The 21,361-nt window shown below is 39.2% G+C and overlaps 1 protein-coding gene across 2 annotated transcripts in view; it reads right to left on the reverse strand.

Annotated features, from left to right (window-relative positions):
• Positions 1–21,361, reverse strand: part of RCAN2 (regulator of calcineurin 2) — a 261,473-nt gene that overhangs the window by 202,681 nt on the left and 37,431 nt on the right. For both annotated transcript variants that reach the window (XM_045843340.1, XM_045843341.1), the window contains exon 2: positions 11,405–11,631. In XM_045843340.1, the coding sequence (XP_045699296.1) occupies positions 11,405–11,629 (225 nt within the window). In that variant the 5' untranslated portion in view covers positions 11,630–11,631. The remainder of the gene's footprint in view (positions 1–11,404; positions 11,632–21,361) is intronic.

The following is a 21,361-nucleotide window of genomic DNA, read 5'->3' on the forward strand; positions in this document are numbered from 1 at the left end:
CCCAGTTCCAAGAGCAATAATTATTAAATAATTGATGACTGGATTGATTGGTTGGTTAATGCAGTACTCTTTCCCATTGCTAGCACATTCATGAGTCACGGCCCTTCCCTGGGTATGTAGATCCTATATCTCAGGGTATCTTAGGATATATCTTAAGTATATTTTAGGATATAATGTCTCCTAGCATTACATTCATTAAAAAGAGAATTCTTGATCAGAAAATAGCCTTTGAGTTCCAAAAGATGCTAGACCATTGTAGGAGATGCTTGGGGACAGGAAGTTGCCTGCACCACAAAGCCAGTCTTCTTGTTTTTAAGGCTTTTTCTGTTCAGCAAGGAACAAAACAAGAAATAAAAGTTTGAGAGTCAGGCTGGGTACATTACAAGTTGGTATAATAAAATAATTCTGCATTTCATCTAACACATACAACCGAGTGTTTCTTTTTCAAGAAAGGCAACCTTGTTGCAGCAATGCCTTCATCATGCATTTCTAGAATTCCCAAAAGTCAGTTCCCAAGCTCCTCAAGAAAACCATTCCTGTTATTATGCAGGTCTTTCTCATCTTGGCATTTTGTATATGTTGCTTTAAGTAAAAATGATTTTAATGGGGTTGGTTAACCACCTGAAGCACTGTATACATGACTCTGAATGACCTGTTTCCACAACTTCAAATCCACCCTGAATACAAATCCACCCTGAATACATGGGCTTTGCACAGATCAGAGCAATGCAAAGAACATGCTATCAGTGGTGCCAGAAGAGGAGTCCCTTTGAAAAGGACCCTACTTGCACAGCAGTGTGAACTCAGAGATGTGTCTTTAGGGGAAGAAAACCCACTGGAGGTGAGAACCCAGTTGTCAAAAGGAAGCAGGTCAAAGGCAGAGCCAGGAAACCAAATGTGCTGTTTCTTATCCTCTTTCTCAACCATGATGTCCCCACAATCCAGACTCCCACGTTACAGCAGGACTATCTGTAGGAAGCAGATTTAATGAAAACCAGTTATCGGTGCCAAATTTCTGACACCGAAGACTTATTTCTCTGAAAATTTCAAAAGAAGCTATTGGAAAAGCTAACCTCCTTTCCTTGTCTATGCTCCTTGCAAAGCCTTGAACTCTATCTACACAGTAATAAATTTAAGTGGACTTCTGGTCCAAGTTTTGCAACTGGACAAAACACAACACCAAGAAGGAAAATAATCTGAGGGAAAGAATAAAATCTCAGGGGTCAGGCATTGAAACTACAGCACCTTCCCATGAAATACTTTGGCTCTAGGCCTTTAGGATTCAAAATTAGGCTGATTTACAATCTTACAAAGAGAAACACACATATCCTCAAATGATTTATATGTGTTCATTTCTCACCAATTAATATTATACTAAAGATCAGATTAAAGAACAAACTTAACATGTAGTTAGTTATGGGACCAGGTGCTCTTCCAAAAACACACAGCTCCCATGTGCTATAGGAGATGTTAATTGTGATTGGCAAGTTACACTTTTTCCTTGAAGGTGTTTAAAAACAATTCTCCCAAACAATGAGTTAGAGGAAAAAAACTGTGTGTATGTTATTCTAAAACATGTAATCTACCAATTCAGGTGATTTTTTTCTACTTGTAGTGGAATTTCAAGCATCTGCAAAGTGTACCCTTTAATGTTCCAAAGTACAACACTGTACTCTGGAACATTACACTCCTGGCCAGCCTCCTCGTATTTACAAACATAATTGTTAAATTCTCATAAACATATACACAAAGTTTGATCAAATAATTCTGAATTTTCTAACATTACAACTATACATAATTAGGTTGATACAGAATATCAAGACCAATAAAGTATAAATTGAGTGATTATGACTATTAATTTTTAATTTGAGCTTCTTGGAAGCCTAAAAAAAAGAGAGAAACGTAAGTTACATAATTTTGTTAGTGAGAAAAATCTTCAGGAAAAATCTCCGTGCAGTTCTCCAGGGTAAACAAAGTTTTCTTGGCACTACGTCTCATCACAGGAACCTTGCATGGGGAACCATGAACAACACGTACCCTACAATAAATGCAGAAACAGTTTCTATGTGGCAAAGGCTGAAATTAAACTTTCCAAAGCCCAAGGTGAGGATATAAAAACACAACTTCATCAGGATTCTACAAACAGCTGGCTAAGTTAAGCCTTTCTTCCGGCTTCCACAGCACATGTGCCACCCGGGTCGACATGCTTTCAGGAGACCTTCCTCCTTCCTTGGACCGGAGGTAGGAAGCCACAGGCTTGGGTGGTGGGGAGGGGAATGAAGGAGAGTGAGGCCTGGAACTCGTGTTTACCAAGAAGATCTAGCATGATGCCACCTTCTCCACTCATTTCACCCCATTTAATCACATAACAAACCTATAAAGAAGGTATGGCTAACCCCGTTTTATAAAAGAGGGAACTGAGACTCAGAGAAGTTGAGTTAGCCAAGATCACGTAACCAGTATTCAGTCAAGGCAGGATTTGGACCCAGTCGCTTCTGAATCCAAAGCCCTTTCACTGGGCTCTTCTGTTGCCTGTTAAGTGTCCATGTGACATCTAGACCTGTGTGAAACATTACAGGACGCAGAAGAATGGCCAGCTTGCTCTGCTGCCCTCAGGATACAGAATCTGGCAGAAGTAATCTCATTAAGTGTGGTTGGTAGGGTACAGGAATGTCTCGCACGAGACAAGACAACAATGTGAACCTTTCACCTAAAATGTCATACGGCGTGCTTGAGTGTGATATTGTTATATTACAGAACTACATGCTCATGATTTTGTAATAAAAGATTTTTAGGTAACTAAAAAGGGGCATTACTTGTGCCGGACCCTGTACTTACAATCATCCAGCTGGCAGGTAAGACTAGGCCATCAACAAGGTAGTGTGCTCTATGTGTGCGCAGCTCAGCAAATGAAGTCGTTTGAAGTTGATCATACCTACATTTTTGGAGGTGAGGAGGAGTAGGCTTCAAACAAAGTACAAGATGAGATTTCAACATGTTTGATGAAAAACCTGAACTGTGTCGTGTCTCTACTCAGCGGGTCTCCCCATGGAAACACTGATAGAGATCACAGTGTTTCTGTTTAAAACAGTGGCTATGCTGTATAATACAACATCCCCAGCAAAACAGAACATTGCCAAAATATTACCAGAAACTGATCAAACTTAAAAAAAATAAACAGCACATGTTCTGTTTCTACATGTACTTTCTGCTTAAAAGGTAAAAGGTTTACAGTTGAACGCTGTAAGTATAGTATGGTAAATGAGTAAATAATCATGAAATACAAGCAGCACACTAATAACCCCCTCTCATGAAGGAACGGTCACACGGTGTTACTGGAATTGGCACTCAGCTTATCTACAGCACACTGATCTCCTCCACTGAGCCAAATGTCAGGCCTGCTGTGAAGGACACGCTGATGGAGTTTTAAAGTTCAAGTCCCAACTCGCTGACTTTCTCTGGTTATCTCTGAGTTGGTCAAGAATTCCAGAACTACTGAACTGAGGCCAGAATCAAGAAAGTCAAGAAAGGCAGGGTGAAACCCTTGCCATTTCAGCTTTTGAGAGTGAAAATAATAATAATAAAGCTTATTTCCCCCCATCTTTCCTCTGGGCTCCATCTCTGAAATGGTCTCTGAAAAATGAAAGTTCTCAGGCAACAGAACTTTAAGTTCACCTTGAGTTTGTACATCCTTTTAAATTTGAGATACTGAAAACTCTCTCCTTACAACTGGGACATCGTAATGGCCCGTGCATTTCTCAAGGGCTCGCAGCCCCGGGGCGAGAGTGGAGGACGGAATCTAGACGGCCTGGCGCTGTCAAGCCACCCACAGCTGCTCAGGGCTTCGTCCATCCCTTCAGGCCAGAGGAAAGGGCACATGTTTTCCTGTTCCCCTCCATTTCCCCAACAGGATAACAGGAGACTGCTTCTGTGCGTGGGGCCACCTTCTAACAACTCACGGAGGCACTCTACAGGCTAGCAGCAGCTCTGATGCAAACCGTGAGAAGTGGCTCCTAAGTACCTACATTTGTTCAAAAAGGGAGAAAAGCTCCACCTCTCTCTTTACTACCATCCCAGACTGACTGAAACACCACAGTCGTTTTTCTCCAGGTGCCATCGAGAACATATGCTCACCTGCTCTTGGGCACAGAAACCAGATCCTCTCCACTCTGTCTGCATCAGGCTTAATTCTTTCCACTGCCTCAATTATTTCCAGGGAGTGGCGTGGGACATTTAGAGTGGCTGTCAGCTCTTGAGCCCCAGGGGATCACTCAGTGCTGGGGAGAAGCAAGACACTAAATATGTCTCTGGAATATTTTCGTCACTTCAAGAAAGGTTAAGGTTCCAGGGAATGTCCTACAGCAGCTTTCAAATCGGCCCCACGCTGAGCCTCTCATCTGGCAGGTGTCCCCAAGTGATTAGCAGTGACTAATTATGGCTCCCAGGCACCGCCCGGAGACAAGAGAACAGGGGACCAACTCACTGAGTACAATGACATGCACTATCTCTTTACAATTTAAACATTCTGTAAAACAACAAAACAATGTGTACATGTCACTTCTACCTATAAAAGATGAAAAACACAAGCGAAACAGTGAAACTCCTCAGTATTCCTTGAATGTCTGGTGTCTGACTTAACTGTTACCTGCCTTAATAGTTAAAATGAATGCTTGGTTGCCATCTCCCCACCCTCAGGTCATAACAGTTCACTTTTATCTGTTTCACCTATATTCAGCGACACTTAAACTACAGTATATTATCATCTGCTTGCTTATCCTTTGCTACGTATCCTTAGCATGAATTTTTCAACCAGCCTAAATCATGCCCACAACAGTTTTCCTAAGGTTTTCCAAAGCCCAGAATTTCAGCTTTGCTTGCTGCCTTTTCTTTTTCCTTTTCTTCCTTAAGAGTAATTAGAGGGGGAAAAACATGTGCTTAAGATATTTCTAATTTTTTATTTACTTGACCTCCTAAATAGGTCAGTCACCTCTAAAAGATCTAAAGTCTATGTAAATATAAACTGACATAAAGAACACATTTACTCATATGAGTACTGTATCTTAACTACAAGAGTGATTTGCGCTCAGTGCATCTTTTATATTTAGCGTGAGTCTTGCTGTTGAATCACCTGGGTTCTCTCTGCCTAACTAACATTCCTTTACTTGGAAGTTCATGCTAATGGACAGCCAACCTCACTTCTAGGAGGCTCAATTCAGTATTTACTGAGTACCTACTGTGTGTCAGGCCCAGTGCAAGGTGCTGGAAATACAAAGAGGAGAGAGAAACAAAGAGGAATTCAGTTTTTATTTCATTCCTTCAAGGAAATCAGAGTCTGGAGAGAAAAATGCAAATGAAGAGAAACACACTATTTTACAAAGGACGCTCTAGGGAGCAAGAGAAATCTGAGCCTGGAGCAGGCACAGTCTCCCCAGGACCCGGACCACACGACTGTCGGGAAGGAGGTGAGGGATGGGCAGCAGGAGCAGGGGCAGCAGGTCAAGGCACGAGGCTTTAAACACACTCAAAGGAGGAGCCTCAGAGACTGTCAGAGTTTGGTTCGGGAAGGCCACACAGGCAGGATCCAGGCACAGAGCTCATCCTGGCTCCAAAGGGTCTTTTGTTTCCAATAGACACCAGCGTCTTGTTATGGGGAAATAAATCTAATCACTCTTCCTGATGCCATTGCCTTTCCAGATTTTGGAAATGCATTCATCTTTCTTTTTGAACATGGAGTATGGGTATATTTTTATATATTCTATAGGTCCAAAACCTGCTGTCTAAAATTTGTGAGGCCTGATATGTTTGGGATTCAGAATTTGGGGATTTGGAAATGAAATATGTACATCTGCCTCACATCCGGTGGTGCCCCAGCAAGGTCTGGGGCAGCCCCCAGCAGTTAAAGGCAGGAGTATTTCTGCAGAGAGAAGGCTAAATATGCACACCAGAAGGAGTTTCCCATTAGTGCAGGTTAGATTTTGAATGAATTAGGTCAAGCAAGGTGTTTTTTCAAAATGGGTTATGAAGAAAGTCTTGGTTTTCAGAAGTGTTCAGTTTTCAGTAGTGAAGATAAGGACTCGTGGGCCTGCAGCGGTCAGGTACAAAGTACATATTCGCATTTCACTGCAAACTAAAGCAAAGGCAAATCTTATGTGGAGAATAAAGAAAAATCACAAATCATCAGAATTAACTTTGGAAACCCTGAGGGAGTCCTCCTAATGCTGCCAACATGAGACTGGATCGCTGCCTCCTCAGCTGAGCTCAAGAAGGAATTGGGTTCTATTTAGTAGTCACACTGAATGAAAAATACACATCCCTGAACATCAGAATTGCCCCAGCCACTCACAGTGTATGCGGATGATCCTTTTATGAGAAGCACAAAGTTGAAGAGACCAGGAGAGCTAGATCTCTTATCTTATGCTCATTCTGGTAGAATGTATTGTTAATGGTTAGCAGAAATGTCCCATTATCAAAAAAAAAAAAACTAACAAAAAACAACAACAAAATGTGTACATATTTGTGTGTGTATGTGTGTGTGTAAGGCAGTGAAGATAGCTGAAAATATGAGCTCTGTCCAGAAGATATCCAGCCATGTAGTATAAAAAATAGAGACATTTATTGAAGAAGATACAAGGTACAAGGAACACTGTATATAGGACAATGATGCCTCAGTCCTCTTCCAAGTAAGCACCTTGAGACCTCACACAGTTCTCCCATTAGCCATCAGCTGCCCCATCATATTTTTCTGAATCTCATTGATGGTCTGAAATCCTGGGGGAAAAGCCAGAAGTCTCAGGGCACCAAATTGGGGCTATAGGTGGGGGCTGAGTCACCTGAGTGATTTGATGTTTTGTAAAAAACTCTGCATGAGCGGTGGTGATGCGTGAGCAGATACATTGTTGTGATGAAGCTGCCAATCACCAGTTACCCATAGTTGCAGCCTTCTGAATTATCTGAATGGTTTCCCCAGAGGACTGTTCAAGCTTAACACGAAATTTGATGCAGATTTGTTGCTCTATTTGCTCAGTCATTTTGAATGCAAGGTCCACACAGTACACATGCTCACTCAACGGCGTCTACTGGCCCCACTGACTAGTACAGTGATGTCATCATTGTTCACACATGCACACTCCAGGCTGCTAGGTTATATCGATGCTGCACAAACCATTCTTATTATATTAACAATGGCTGGACTTTCTCTGGACAGACCCCTATAGTATATTAAATGCCCTTTGGATTTAATATCACTGTGAGCATTTATTATGTTTATTTGTTTGCTTATTTTGAATTATTTTCTCTTGGCAGACTTTAAATCAATGAATTTATGCTATCTGGTTCACCACTTCATCCACAGGGCCAAGTATCATGCCTGTTTTCAATAAATATTTATATATCAAGAGGCAACATTGCAATGTTTGAAACCACAGACTCCATCACTTGGCAGCAAGGTTTGAATTCCTGGTCTCCTACTACTAGCTGTGAGACCAGGGGCAGCTCTCTGTGCCGCAGCGTCTCGATCTGAAAAATGGGGACACGGACTGTAGCAACATAGATGGACTAAGTCATACTAACAACAAACCCCAAAATTACAGTGGCTTAAAGCAACATAGGCTTTTTTTTTCTTGTCACATTACATGTTCATCATAGGCTGGTCCCAGTTCTCTGTGTAAGCCTTGCCCTTACTCCATGACCCACACTGCCTGAGCAGGCACTACCTGGTGCAGTGTCAGTTGTTCTTGTGGAATGAAAGAACATCTTTCATGGTCAAACACTGGTAATTAAATGCTAGGTCTGAAAGCAACATAGGTCATTTCTGCTTACACATTGTGCAGAACTAGCCAGAGGGGTCCAGAGAACACAACCCTGCCCTGGGCCCAGGAGGTAGAGAGGCAGAAAGACACCACCCTCCTAGGGTTATCTGGGCAATCAAAGGGCTTAGTGTCCATAAAGCACTTGGAAGAGCACCTGGCACCATGTTACATGCTATATAAGTGTTTGTTGCTGCCATTATTACTATTACTATTATTATTATTATTATTATTATTGAATTCACATTTTGGAGCCCATTACAAAGACACCTTTTAGGTTTCTCCATATTAAATTGAATTTGGCTAATGGTGGTTGTTTCACTGCTCTCCTTTAGGTATCAGTGAGTGCCAAAGACCCACTGAGCACACCCTTCCCTATGATTAGTACAAAGAGAGAGCAACCCATGGGACACCCCCACCCGCTGCTCACCTGTCTCAAGATGACTTTTGCAGCCCTGCTGGGTGCAGAAAGGCAAACCCAGGGGAGTATGCCAAAGAGAAATGGACCCTAGTAACTTTTAGGTGTTGTAAGCTGTGAACATCCTTGTTCTAAATGTGTTTCATACAAAAATATTTACGCTCCAAGCTGCAACATGCAAACAGCAATCTGTATTTATGGATTTCAGATGCCAATTTCCTCCAGCTCTGGTTCTCCTTTGTGTTATATAAACAAATCTCAACCATCTGGACCACAACAAGCCACACTGCAGAATGCACTCACTCCTTGCAAAAGCATCAAATCATAATACAGTCTCAGAATTGTGCCTAACATAAAAGGAGTGGACATCAAGGCTCTCACAAAGCGATTTTTAAAATGTTCTGTCAGAACTTAGAACTTAAATAGGATAGCAGAAATGAGCATGTCAGTATTTATCACTCTGATAAGCAGAAACCAACATAACCAGAAGATCGCATCATGGGGTGTTACCTAGTACCTTCCAAATTACCTCAAAAAGGAGAAGGGCTTAGGAACGGTGTCCCAGATGGGCGGGAGAACAGAGAAGAGATTGCTGCAAGACTCATTCGTGAGTCAGAAGCAGACATGCTGATTTCTATCCTACTCAGAAAGTTAAAATGTATGCTTTATAAGAATTGCAAGAAACAAGCTAAACTTTAACCCATCAATATCAAGAGACAATGAATTGAAAGTAGGTTGTGCCCACCCCCCCAAAAACAGATTATGCCACAACAAGTCATATATGTGTACCATCTACACACCTGGACCTCTGAAATGAATACTAAGCATCTTTCTGCTGCCTATCTCCCTGATATAATTCCAGGCTGCTGCTGTAGGCATCTTCTCAAAGCCAAATATTTTAGACAATCACCATGGTCAACCTTGCCTACCGGCAAATTCAAGTGCTAGATAGGCTTCTTGCCTTTTTTCCTCCCTGCCTAAAAATATCTCTCCACCAATTTAGCACAATGTCCAAAATGTCCGCCCTTCAGGAAAGATAACTATCTTCAGACTTTGAGGCTCACATTCATGAACTGTGAGTATTATGGTAAGAAGTTCCTGAAAAAATGGTGTATAAGACAATGAGTTTTATTCAGATCGTGAAACAAACTAAGGTAAACAGAAGAATTAAAGGCCTGGAACTTGAAGAGAAATATGTGGTAGTGAAAATGAGTAGCCAGGAATGATCGTACCTGCTGGCTATTGCCAATGCATATGGTTTCTGATAATCTTGCTTTATGGCCCTTAAACTGTGTATATATAATGAAATCAAAACATAATCTATGTCAGATTACTTGGTATCCTAGAGGATTTCCATTTTCTGCCTTATTTAATAAGTTTAATAGTGTAGATATTGGCTAATTCTAGAATTCACCTCTTTGGCTGAAAAAACGTGATCTAAATAATCTGAACCTGGTTCCACTGAACCACATACATACATCTGGTTGATTTCACCTCAATATTTTATCAAGGTCATTTTAAAACCAAACGCTATTTGTCAAGATACAATGTACCAACTTGGTATTCAAATTAAATAAGACTATTTTGTAACCCATGATTCGATCCCAGGTGAGAACATTAAAATAGATGTGGGCAATTCCCAAGAACCCTCCCCAGGCCTCGGTCTTCCACATAACCAGTTCCAGCTCAGTTGGTCAGCCGTTCCTCAGCAGCAATCCTGAATGAGATTAGTTCCTTCCTAGGTGTTTTTGTTTTAATTTATGGGGAAATAGTTAACCAGGAAAGAATCAAAATCCCCATTAAACCTCTAAGGAAAATCCTCCTAATTGTTAACATTTAAATAAATAAAATGAGAAAATGAGAAAACACGAAGCCTTGTTTCATAGTTAATGTCAGGTAGATTTCAGGGGATATTACTTGCTGTGAGTAAATTATAGCCTGTGTTATAACCTGATTATGATCAAAGAGTGAAATTCTCAGTTTCTGTCCCAGAGCCTATGTGCTATTTTCTTATCTAAAATAGTCTGGTAACCCCAACACTGGAGGTCTTAATCACATCTAAGTCCTTGGATTTCAAGCTATTTTTAGTCCATTTTTTCAACTGTTCCACTCTAAAATAATATCATTATAAAACTATCTTTAAATGACTTGAAATAAAATCCTCTGGACTATCAGAATTGCTTACAAAACCAATAAAATCCAGAAAAAAAAACACTTCCAGTAATTGTTTTCAGACAACAGAGCTTGGACTTCAGCAACTGGCAAAAACGGTTTTTGAAACAGCAATCATAAATCCTACTCTTACATCTGACACAGGGCCACATACTCTAGTTTTAGAAAAAAGGCCCTTCCCTCAAAAATACTGGCCATGTTTTATAACAGGATTATAGCGGATATCTACAATTAGAAATCCATGTACACAAGGCAAGTTTGGATCTATTTAGACACCACACTTAAAAGGTCAGAAAATTTTGAAACGATCCCCAAACAGAATAGTTACTCTGATTTCCATGAATACTTATACTAAGTCAAGTTTGACTCTTCAAATGGAAAGCTTCATTTTCTGGAAAATGCTTGCACATAGGCAACCTCATTCCCCAGTCATTTCAAATCAAGGAGTTAACCACTTTTGTTCAAATTCTAATAACATGCACATAACAATTCCACCCACTGTGGTATCAGTGGGCGAGACTCAGAGGGTCAGCCAACTTACCTGTCTTCCTACTGCTGCAGCACTTGGATAAAAGCTATTTTTAGAATATTCATCAAACTGCGGGAGGGATAGAGATGAAAGAGAGCATGTGCTGTTTTGAGAAAGGCAAATTATGTTGTTGGCATAATAAGGAAAAATAATTTGTTTTTAATGACATCTGTTAACTAGCCCAAGGGATATCACCTGCAATCACTATTCCTAACACCACTTGTTTTGTTAGGTAGGCCTGAATCACAGAGGACCAGATCTGACTCCACACACTCTCATCTACAACCTTGTCATGCGTACCCGCAAAATTGGCTGATCATAGAGCAGGCTTTTCTCCTCCTGCTCTGCATGCCAAGAACAAAGCTAGCTAAACATTTTCAAGCACTTCAAAACATCAATCACAAATGAGCCACAGAAATATTTTGGGATAGAGCCACACAGCTCCCTCCCCAAGTCTCTGGAGGAGCAAAGACTTCTTACCTTGCTCTCTTCTCCTTCAAACACGGACTGGTGAACGTTGCATGCAAACAAGGAGTTGGGGAGGTCATTGAAGTCAGTGATGGCTTGAAAGGCCTCCTCCGCGAAACACTGAGTTACAGCCCAGTCTCTGTCTATGCAGCAGAGCAAGAAAAGGCCTCCATCTTCTGGGATGCGCCCTTGCTGCCCTGGGCTCCTCATGCCAATGAAGTAAGATTCTCCTCTCATTCCTGAGGAGACAAAGACGGACACATGTCAGAGTAGAACTCGATGATTCCTTAAAACCTGGCATTTAGGTGGCTGCACTGGAATGTCTGGGGCAGAGCAGTGGAGAATGATTAGCAGGGGAATCAGGGGGCTATTGGAAGTTTGGAGACCCAGCAAGTTCATATTATCCCCTTGACCTCTGAGTCACAATTTCCCATATAGCTCTGCTTCTGGGCAAGAATCCAGTCAGTGTTATGGGGGAAAGAAAACACCCAAACAAAAAGCACTTAACCAGGATAAGAGTTGGAGGCCAAGGGCTCTAGCCAAGGTGCCCAGTGTTTACTAGACTTGGACCTGGGAAAGTTATGTAAGTTCCTTGAGACTTTGCTTCCTTTACAAGAATCAAATGGACTCAAACAAAAATGCACTTGGGAAAGTGCTTTAATAAGTTACATGATGAATTATATACCACCACCACTAATGCCTAACCTTTATTGAGTTCCAGAAACTGTTCTAAATGATTTACATTCATTAACCTACCCATTTAACCTCCCTAATAGTCTATGAGATGGGTTCCAACATTATCTCCACATTACAGCAGGGAAAATGGAGGAGCAAAACAAGTAAGAAATGTTCACAAGGTCAATGTCAGGACTAGGATGCAAACCCAGAGAGTTTGGCACCAGAGCTCACTTTTCTAAATCTTAGAAATGAAGCAGATCAAAATTAGTGCAAGTCCTCCCTGACTGGTATGGCTCAGTGGACTGAGTGCCAGCCTGTGAACCAAAAGGTTGCAGGTTCGATTCCCAGTCAGGTGATGTGCCTGGGTGGTGAGCCAAGTCCCCAGTTGGGAGCATGTAAGAGGCAACCAATCAATGTATCTCTCACAGGTTAATATTTTTATTTTTCTCTTTCTCCCTCCCTTCCCTTCTATCAAAAAGTAAATACATAAAATCTTTTTTTAAAAGTACTGCAAGTCTATATTCAAGGCAGTACAATCTACTTCATTTCCACCTGAATCCTGATTATGGCTCCTGTAGTAGTTAACAGTTTACCCACAATGGGGTCTCTCACACACATATACACACACATCTTCTGCATGGCTGATTACTCTGAGTAATTTGTGAACACTAAATCTTGATAAATCTGTACCATTTTGGCTAATTCATGGTACATAGATTCCCCTTTCTTATCACCCCCATCATGAAGCTTTCTAGTATTGATCTCATCTGTGTTCCACAATCTTATTAACACCCTTACATTCAAAATTCTACCCAACAACAACCATTTGGAAAGTTTTTCCATTTTTTTTGACACTGGTATATAATTCAGTAAATTTTGTCTATCTCCCCACATATTTCAAGGACAGTATATCTATACTTTTCTATCTATTTTTGTGCCTATCATAATATTATGTTCCAACTTCAATGATTAGAGGCCCAGAAGCTTCAATAACCTGCCCGTGGATACACAGGTAACATTGACTGGCAGTTAGGACGTGGCTGCTGGATCATCAGTAAACTCCACGTCCCCCAACCCCAGCAGTGGACAACCTCAGAGTGAGGAATGGGACGGTGAATACCACAGATGTCCCTCAGCCCTTACCAAGTTTAAACACAAAGTCTGGATCTCCAGACAAATATAAGTTTCTGTGTAGATATACAAAACTCTTGAACTTTGAATGTATCCTCATGATGAAGATATATTTTTAATTTTTTTTCCTGGAAACAAAACCTACGTCAAGGAACATGTGTAAAGGACCCATGGACAAAGCCAAAGGGGCATAGAATCAAGGGTGGGAGGTGGGAGGTGGGGGGGTGGGGGAAAGTGGTGGTGGGAAAATGGAGATAACTGTACTTGAACAACAATTAAAAAAACCTAAATGGGATCCTGATAAGCAATATTTGATGACAATATAAATAATGCATTATATATAAAATCTTAGGCATGGTTGAAACAAAGGCCAAAAATTAAAGAATTTGAAGTAATAACTCTAAAATCAGGTCACTGTAATTGTGGTCAATAAAAATATTATTCTGTATAAAATATAATAGAAGCATTTTTGTATTGTAAAGTTCTTAAAACTCCAATTAATGAAACATTTTCTGTATGGGAATCAATAAGACATTTATTCTAAATACAAACTATGGTACACATTTTAAGTTTGGTTTTGTTCTATAGTTATCCAAAATATATAAATATTTTTAACTAGAAGGAAAAACTTCAATGAAAAACTTATATGCATTTATTTTCCTTCATATTCAATTATACTGTTGTTTCAGATAGTTTAGTGTAATATTCATAATAGTCAATGTTTATTATTAGAGTATAATTATTTTAATAGTAAAAATAATAACTAAGAGCATTAAAATAGTATTCTTTTGGTTAATGAATTATAGGAAGACCATTTGATAATGAAGTCATAATCATCCAGCAGCATGAAATATATTGTGTCAACTCTGATTTTATTTTTAATCCTGTCCCTCTTATTTGAAAATTTTTTAATTAATCAAAATGGATCTCAAATATTGTTAAACAGGTCTGAAAATGTTCCACTTATTCTTTTTCCAAAAAGAATTAAAATCTATTGCTGAACAAATTAATTAAACAGATTAAATAATAACCCTCACTCAGGACTCATTTTAATCTACTCAGGTCTTAACTTCTGTCCAAAGCTGTAACAATACAATTATCTTTGAGAGACTTTATTTTAAGCTCATTACTTTGAGAAAGATTTAAGAGGTGAATGCACTCTTGACAACCTACTTGACTCCTATGGAGAAATATTTGAGAAGTCAGAGCTTTGTACAAAGGAACCATGACTTCTGTTTCCAGTCCCATTACTGACTCACTTCATAATTTGGAGAAGTCAACTGATCATTTTATGACTCTGTTTATCCCTATAAAACAGAGTAGGAAAGGTGGTGGAATGAAATATGAATGAAAGAAGTGATCAAAATCAGCATTAACTATTCCATAAAAGGATATGTAATGAGATACTTTTTATATGTAATATAAAAAGACATCATTATGATAATCTCTGAACAAGACTATTATGCTTTGGTATTAGCACTAATTTTTAGTAAGCCCAAAATATGCAGAAAGAAAGGGAAATTCTGAAGACTAGAAGAACACCTTACTAAAGAAATGGTAAGGTCCTACAGCCCAAAATAACTAGTTTACCATTCTAAATTAATTTCAAAACTCTTAACTGTGTAAACATCTTTGAGGCAACAATTGCCTCATAGCACAAAAAGATGTGTTGTCCTTACTTCTAAATCTGAGGGTGGTTATCCAAGAGAAAAGAGCTGCCTCAGGCTCAAGAGGCAACTCTTCTGAGAAAGCTTCCAGGCTGCCCGCAGGGCCCGTGGAGGTGGCCTCCTTGCTTTATAGTCCCTGAGTGTTCTGCACAGCCTTCTCTCACTGTGATAGCTTTACTGGTCTCTATCTCACACCAGATGTGTATTTCTTGAGAGCAGAGACTAGGCTGTCTTCATCAGTGTGGCACATTGTACTTCATCTTCAGTCTGGTACATTCAGAAAGCCCTCAAAATGATGTGTGACAGAATTAATGAATTATGTAAAAATGAGTCACTTTCAGAAAATAACAAACCAGCAAATGAGTTATAATGGCCAATTTAAAATATAAATACTGCCCTGGCCAGGTAGCTCAATTGGTTAGAGCTTCATCCTAAGATACCAAGACTGTGGGTTTAATTTCTGATCAGGGCACATACAAGAATCAGTCAATGAGTGCATGAATAAGTGGAACAACAAAGCAATCTCTTTCTCTCTCTCTCCTCCTCCTCTGCCTGTAAAAGTCAACAAAAAAATTTAAAAAATTAAATACAAACACTAAGAATATATTATTTATCTCGAATTTATACACTAATAATAAAAGCACCTGATCATTTCAATTTAAGTTTCAATGTATGTAATTTTAGAAGCCAAAGATAGCAAAAATTACTCACAGGATTCCTCTAGCTAAAATAAAAAATTCTGTGGAGTATAATGAAAATAACATTTATGTTTTTGACAATATGAGTTCCCTGAAGCGCAAAAACTGAAAAAATCAGAAAGGTATAAAAAAGAAAAATAAAATTAAACCACAATCTTACGATACAGAGAAAACTCTAATATTTTGGTACATTTTATTCCAGTGCTCATCTCACAAGTATAATTTTTTAAACAAAATCGAGATCCTGCTGTTTAGTATCCAGCATCTTTGACAAAACATTGATATAATCAAGAGAAGTTCCCTGTATCATTATATATTCTTTGAAAAGATTCATTTTAATAGCCACATAGTAACCGAGTATAGGGATCTGTCATATTTATTTAACCATTCTTCTGTTGTTTGACATTTGGAAGGCATAAATTTCCATCATCACATGCATCAGGAAAAGGAAAACCACTCTCTACTTTAAAAGCCTCCCCTGGGAGAACCTCAAAACTCCTTTCCATGCAAAGAAGAGACATCTTTATGAAATACTGGGAAGAGCCCGGGGCGGGGGGGCATACTTGGGTTCTAGCCCTTCCGTAAATTTCATGCCTGCTGAGCTGTGGTTTTCTTGTCAGCAAAATGGAGAAACATTGTGGCCTTGTCTATGGTGACAATCAAATGAAATGCAGCAGTGAACATCTTCTGTAGCCTCCAAAATAACATTTGAACTAAAGCTATTTATTACCAGTATAAGCTCATCAAGAGCAAGTTCATAATGGAGAAGCCTGGCACTACAGAAGCATTGTCATCTACTTCTGACAAATGTGTGAACAAGTTTCAAACTTCCAGTGGATGTCCATGATGGTTAAACACAAATCATCAAAATGAGAAACAACTAGTTATGTCCCTTGAATATCTGATATGAGCCTAGTTGGAGACCACATGAGAAGGGACAGATATTCCTTAGAAAAAAGACAGTAATTACATAAAAAAAACAAGCAGAGACTTCCATCAAGATGGAGGCATAGGTAGATACACAGTGCCTCCTCACACAACCAAAAGAAGGACAACAACAAACTTAAACACAAAAAGCAACCAGAATGGCCAGAAAAATCAAACTGTATGGAAGTCCAACAACCAAGGAGTTAAGGAAGAAACACTCATTCAGACCAGTAGGATGGGTGAATGGCAGACCTGGCAGTCAGTTCTACATTTGCATGCAGATAAACCAGGAGGAACAACTGGGGAGTGAGACAGACCTCACAACCCAGGGTATTAGTGCAAGGAAATAAAACCTCAAAGCCTCTAACAGAAAAAACTGTGGGAGTTGAGGTGGCAGGAGAAACTCTCAGCCTCAAAGGAAAGTTCATTGGAGAGACCCACAGGGTCCTAGAATGTACACAAAGCCATTCCCCCTCCTGGGAATCAGCACCAGAAGGCCTACTTTGCTTGTGGGTATTGGGAGAAGTGACTGAAAGCCAGCCGAGAGCCAAGCAAGTGGCATTGTTCCCTCTGGGACCCTTCCCCCACATACAGCACCACAACCCAGTGACTTGGGTTGCCCAGCCCTGGTGAATACTAAGGCTCCACCCCTTACTATGTAACAGGCACACTAAGACAAAAAAAAAATGGCCCAAATGAAAGAACAGGTCAAAGCTCCAGAAAAAATATAAGTAAGCGATGAAGAAATAGCCAGCCTATCAGATGCACAGTTAAAAACACTGGTAATCAGGAGGTTCACAGAAATGGTGGAGTAGGGTCACTAAATAGAGGAAAAAGTGAAGGCTATGAAAAGTGAAATAAAGGAAAATGTACAGGGAACCAACAGTGACAGGAAGGAAACAGAGACTCAAATCAACAGTTTGGACCAGAAGGAAGAAATAAACATTCAACCAGAACAGAATGAAGAAACAAGAATTCAAAAAAACTAGAAGCTTAGGGACCTCTGGGACAACTCTATAAACATTCCAACATCTGAATCATAGGGGTTCCAGAAAGAGAGGAGAAAGAGCAAGAAATTGAAAACTTATTTGAAAAAATAATGAAGGAGAATTTCCTCAATCTGGCAAAGGAAATAGATTTCCAGGAAGTCCAGGAAGCTCAGAGAGTCCCAAAGAAGTTGGACCCAAGGAAGTACACACCAAGGCACATCATAATTACATCACCCAAGATGAAAAAGAAGGAGAGAATCTTAAAAGCAGCCAGAGAAAAGGAGACAGTTACCTACAGAGGAGTTCCCATAAGACTATCAGCTGATTTCTCAAAAGAAACCTTACAGGCAAGAAGGGGCTGGAAAGAGCTATTGAAAGTTATGAAAGGCAAGGACCTACACCCAAGATGACTCTCTCCAGCAAAGCTCTCATTTAGAATGGAAGGGCAGATAAAGTGCTTCCTAGATAAGGTCAAGTTAAAGGAGTTCATTATCACCAAGTCCTTATTATATGAAATGTTAAAGGGTCTTATCTAAGAAAAAGAAGAAGATCAAAACTATGAAGAGTAAAATGACAACAAACTCACAACTATCAACAACCGAACCTAAAAAAAATAATAATAAAACTAAACAAACAACTAGAACAGGAACAGAATCACAGAAATGGAGATCACATGGAGGGTTATCAGCTGAGAGGGGGAGGAGGGGAAATGGAGAAAAAGGTACAGGGAATAAGTAGCATAAATGGTAGGTACAAAATAGACAGGGGGAGGTTAAGAATAGTATAAGAAATGTAGAAACCAGAGAACTTATATGTATGACCCATGGACATGAACTAAATGGAAGGAATACAGGGGGTTGTGCAGAGTGGAGGGGAATAAAGGGGAGAAAAAATGGAATGACTTTAATAGCATAAACAATAAAATATATTTAAAGAAATAAAATAAAAAACAACCCTGCCTCTCCCCAAAACACCACCACCAGCAGAATGGTCTGTTTAAATGTTACAAAATTAGTGGCATTGAGAATTTAAATGATTTCATTTGACCCACTTTAATGGAGTGGGGAGCCTGGAGAGAGGAATATTTTCAACTATTTCATTACGTTGCCATAATGTGAAAATAATTTCATCCAAGATCTTCAGATAACCTGATAGCATTTATTAAACATTAAAAGACCAAGAATGGAGACAGTATGTTTTCCTACTGTTGAGATTAGCCATCTGAAACTTAAAGATGCCCATTCAGCATCAAAGAAATGGTGACTGAATGAATGTTTGTTGCATAAATAGTGAATAAGTTTTCTTTCCCACAATAACCAACTTTGGATAATCTAGACATTATTGGGTTTCTACACAAGGAATTGATTTTTCCAAAACTCCCTACTTTTATTCCTAACATTTATGTGGTACAACTAAACCAAGGAAAAGGGACCTCAAAGAGACATCTGATTCTGTTGGATATTGCTGTTGTCCCAGCATTAACATTATTCATGAATTTCAGATTTCTGAATTACTAAATCCTAAAACATTACACCTTTCTAGGAATAGGGTAGAACTCATGAGAATGCGGAGCTGTGCATTTGCCTATAGGAGTTCTGGTCTAGAAAGGCTTAGTCTGGGTATAAAAGGAGGGGAGAGATTACAAATAAACCCATGAGAATGGTAAAGAGCCATGACAGAAAAACAAAATTGTAAACATCCATGGAGATGCTCATACTAGTTTTATTATCAAGTAAGATCATTCTGTTAATAGTGAGATGTGTGATCTATAAATAAGGCTAATGCCACATTGGAAGTGTTAGGGTGCTGTTAATCTCATCTTGAGTCTCCCTGACACGGAGAGAACATCAAGGCCAATTCTGTGTATCACCCATTACAGAAAAAAAAATGGCATTCTCTCTAAGGAGACTATCCAGTCTAATGAGTGGCCAAAAGTTATGTCGTCTAAGAAACAGGTACATGGGAAGACATAGCATAGAGCAGTGTAGGAAAGAAGTCTTGAGTGAAATCACAGTTGCTTTCTAATCCTGAAAAAGGAAAAGAAATAGTTGGCTCTTAGACAGTAGGAATCGCCCCAAAGAGAAAGAATTCATTTTAATAAAAGGAGCTATGGATCTCTTAAAAATTAAAGTTAAAACAGAAATGTCTTGCCTCATGTCTAAGTGAGCAACTAGTATTGGTGGTCCATAGAGCAGATGATGGACATCTGGCGGAATGTCACAGAGGGGATCCAAGACCAAAAAGATGGGTGGCTGGCATTTCCTTTTAGGTCTTTTACCTCGAGAGTTTTATCTTTCCAATAATTAAAGAAAATACTCAAGAAAAGAGATGCCTATTTATCTCTGGACTTAAAGGTACTTTAAGAAAGGGGAACTTATAACCTTTACCAAAAGCTTCCTCCAGCATTGAAACCTTTAAACTGATGCTCATAACAACCTGTCTATATTTTTCATCTTCTAGGTTACTCAAATTAGAAAGTGAGAATTTTTTAAAAATAAAAAATAATGATCCACAAAGGAAGAAAAATGAGCAAGACATACAAAAAGCAACTTAAGTTTGGGTTTATTTTTCCTCAGATAAAAGAATGCTAAAGACTCAATTCATTTGCATTTTACATTAAGAACAGGAATCTAAACCATTTTGCAAAAAGCACAACAAAATAGAAACAAATATGCCTCAATTCCATGTTATGGCCAGCCAAGAAGGATCAATAAGGAAAGAGGATAAAGGAAAATGATTAATGAATAATCCATTCCAACTTTAAGTTCAGTTTTGATTGGAAACCAAGCAAATGGATTATGGGAGATTAGTTAGTATGGAGGAACTTAAAGATGACAATATGAGCTTGCATATTAATGGTAAAAACTAAGAATGCAATGTTGCATTAAAAAGTAGTGGAGAAGATATTCCTATAGCTATTTTCAAGTTGCATATAAGGTTAAATGAATGCAGTTAAAAGTTTTAAACAGAAACCTCACCTTAAAGTTTTGCAGTGTTTAAAATTCCTTCAATTCTAAAAATATGTGATTCTTTCAGATACTTGGGACAAAACAAGCTTATTAGAAGAAAATTTTTATATGAGTAACAATACTGTTCTTACCATTAAATTGTATCAACAGCTTTCATTTTCAGTCTGGCCTTATGAGGTCCTTTTGATGCCTTTTGGTATTTTAATATCTAGACCATTTTAGGGATTAGCCAGGCCTTTTGCTCATTTTTGTCCCTCTTACAGGGAAACTGAAGTATATTAGTAATAAAAAAACCATCGCAGCCATCTGCGGTACAAAGGTGAGACATGATATTCTTAGGCTGTGCTCCATAGAAATCCATTAGAGCTCTTTCTGAAATATAATGCACCCTATTTAATTCTGCTGAAGAATTTTCACACCTGCTGTGCTGTGTGAACCTCATGATGTTCTTAATATCATTTGGGATCAGTCTTGAAGGAATCAAGAACATGCTGTTTTCAGCTCTTGGTTTCAATAGAAATTACCCAGATTCCTGATTCAGGGCTCCCTTCAGGCCACCTTCTGGAGTCACTCTTCCACAGTAAGCTCCCACAGGACAGTAATTCAGTGCATCCAGTTCCCCAAGAAAGCAGCTTCTTATGAAGATTTCTGAAGTTAGGGGATGGGAAAGCAAGTTGTTTCCATCATCTGCTTTTGCACTGGATTCTACAGCAGTGATGACACTACAAATTCACACATGATAATGCCTTTACCTGTATGTTTTTAATGCCCACCGTCTCCCAGAAGGATTTAAAAATTCTGCATATTCTTCCAATGGACAAAATAAAAAGGAAAGGAAGACCCTCAAATTTATCCAGGGTCACACTAGACAAGCAGGATATTTGTATTTCATTCTCGCAAACCTAAGTGA

Source organism: Phyllostomus hastatus, unplaced genomic scaffold (genome assembly GCF_019186645.2).
Source record: "Phyllostomus hastatus isolate PE091 unplaced genomic scaffold, TTU_PhHast_1.1 phas_contig_40, whole genome shotgun sequence".
NCBI classification, from domain to species: Eukaryota; Metazoa; Chordata; class Mammalia; order Chiroptera; family Phyllostomidae; genus Phyllostomus; species Phyllostomus hastatus.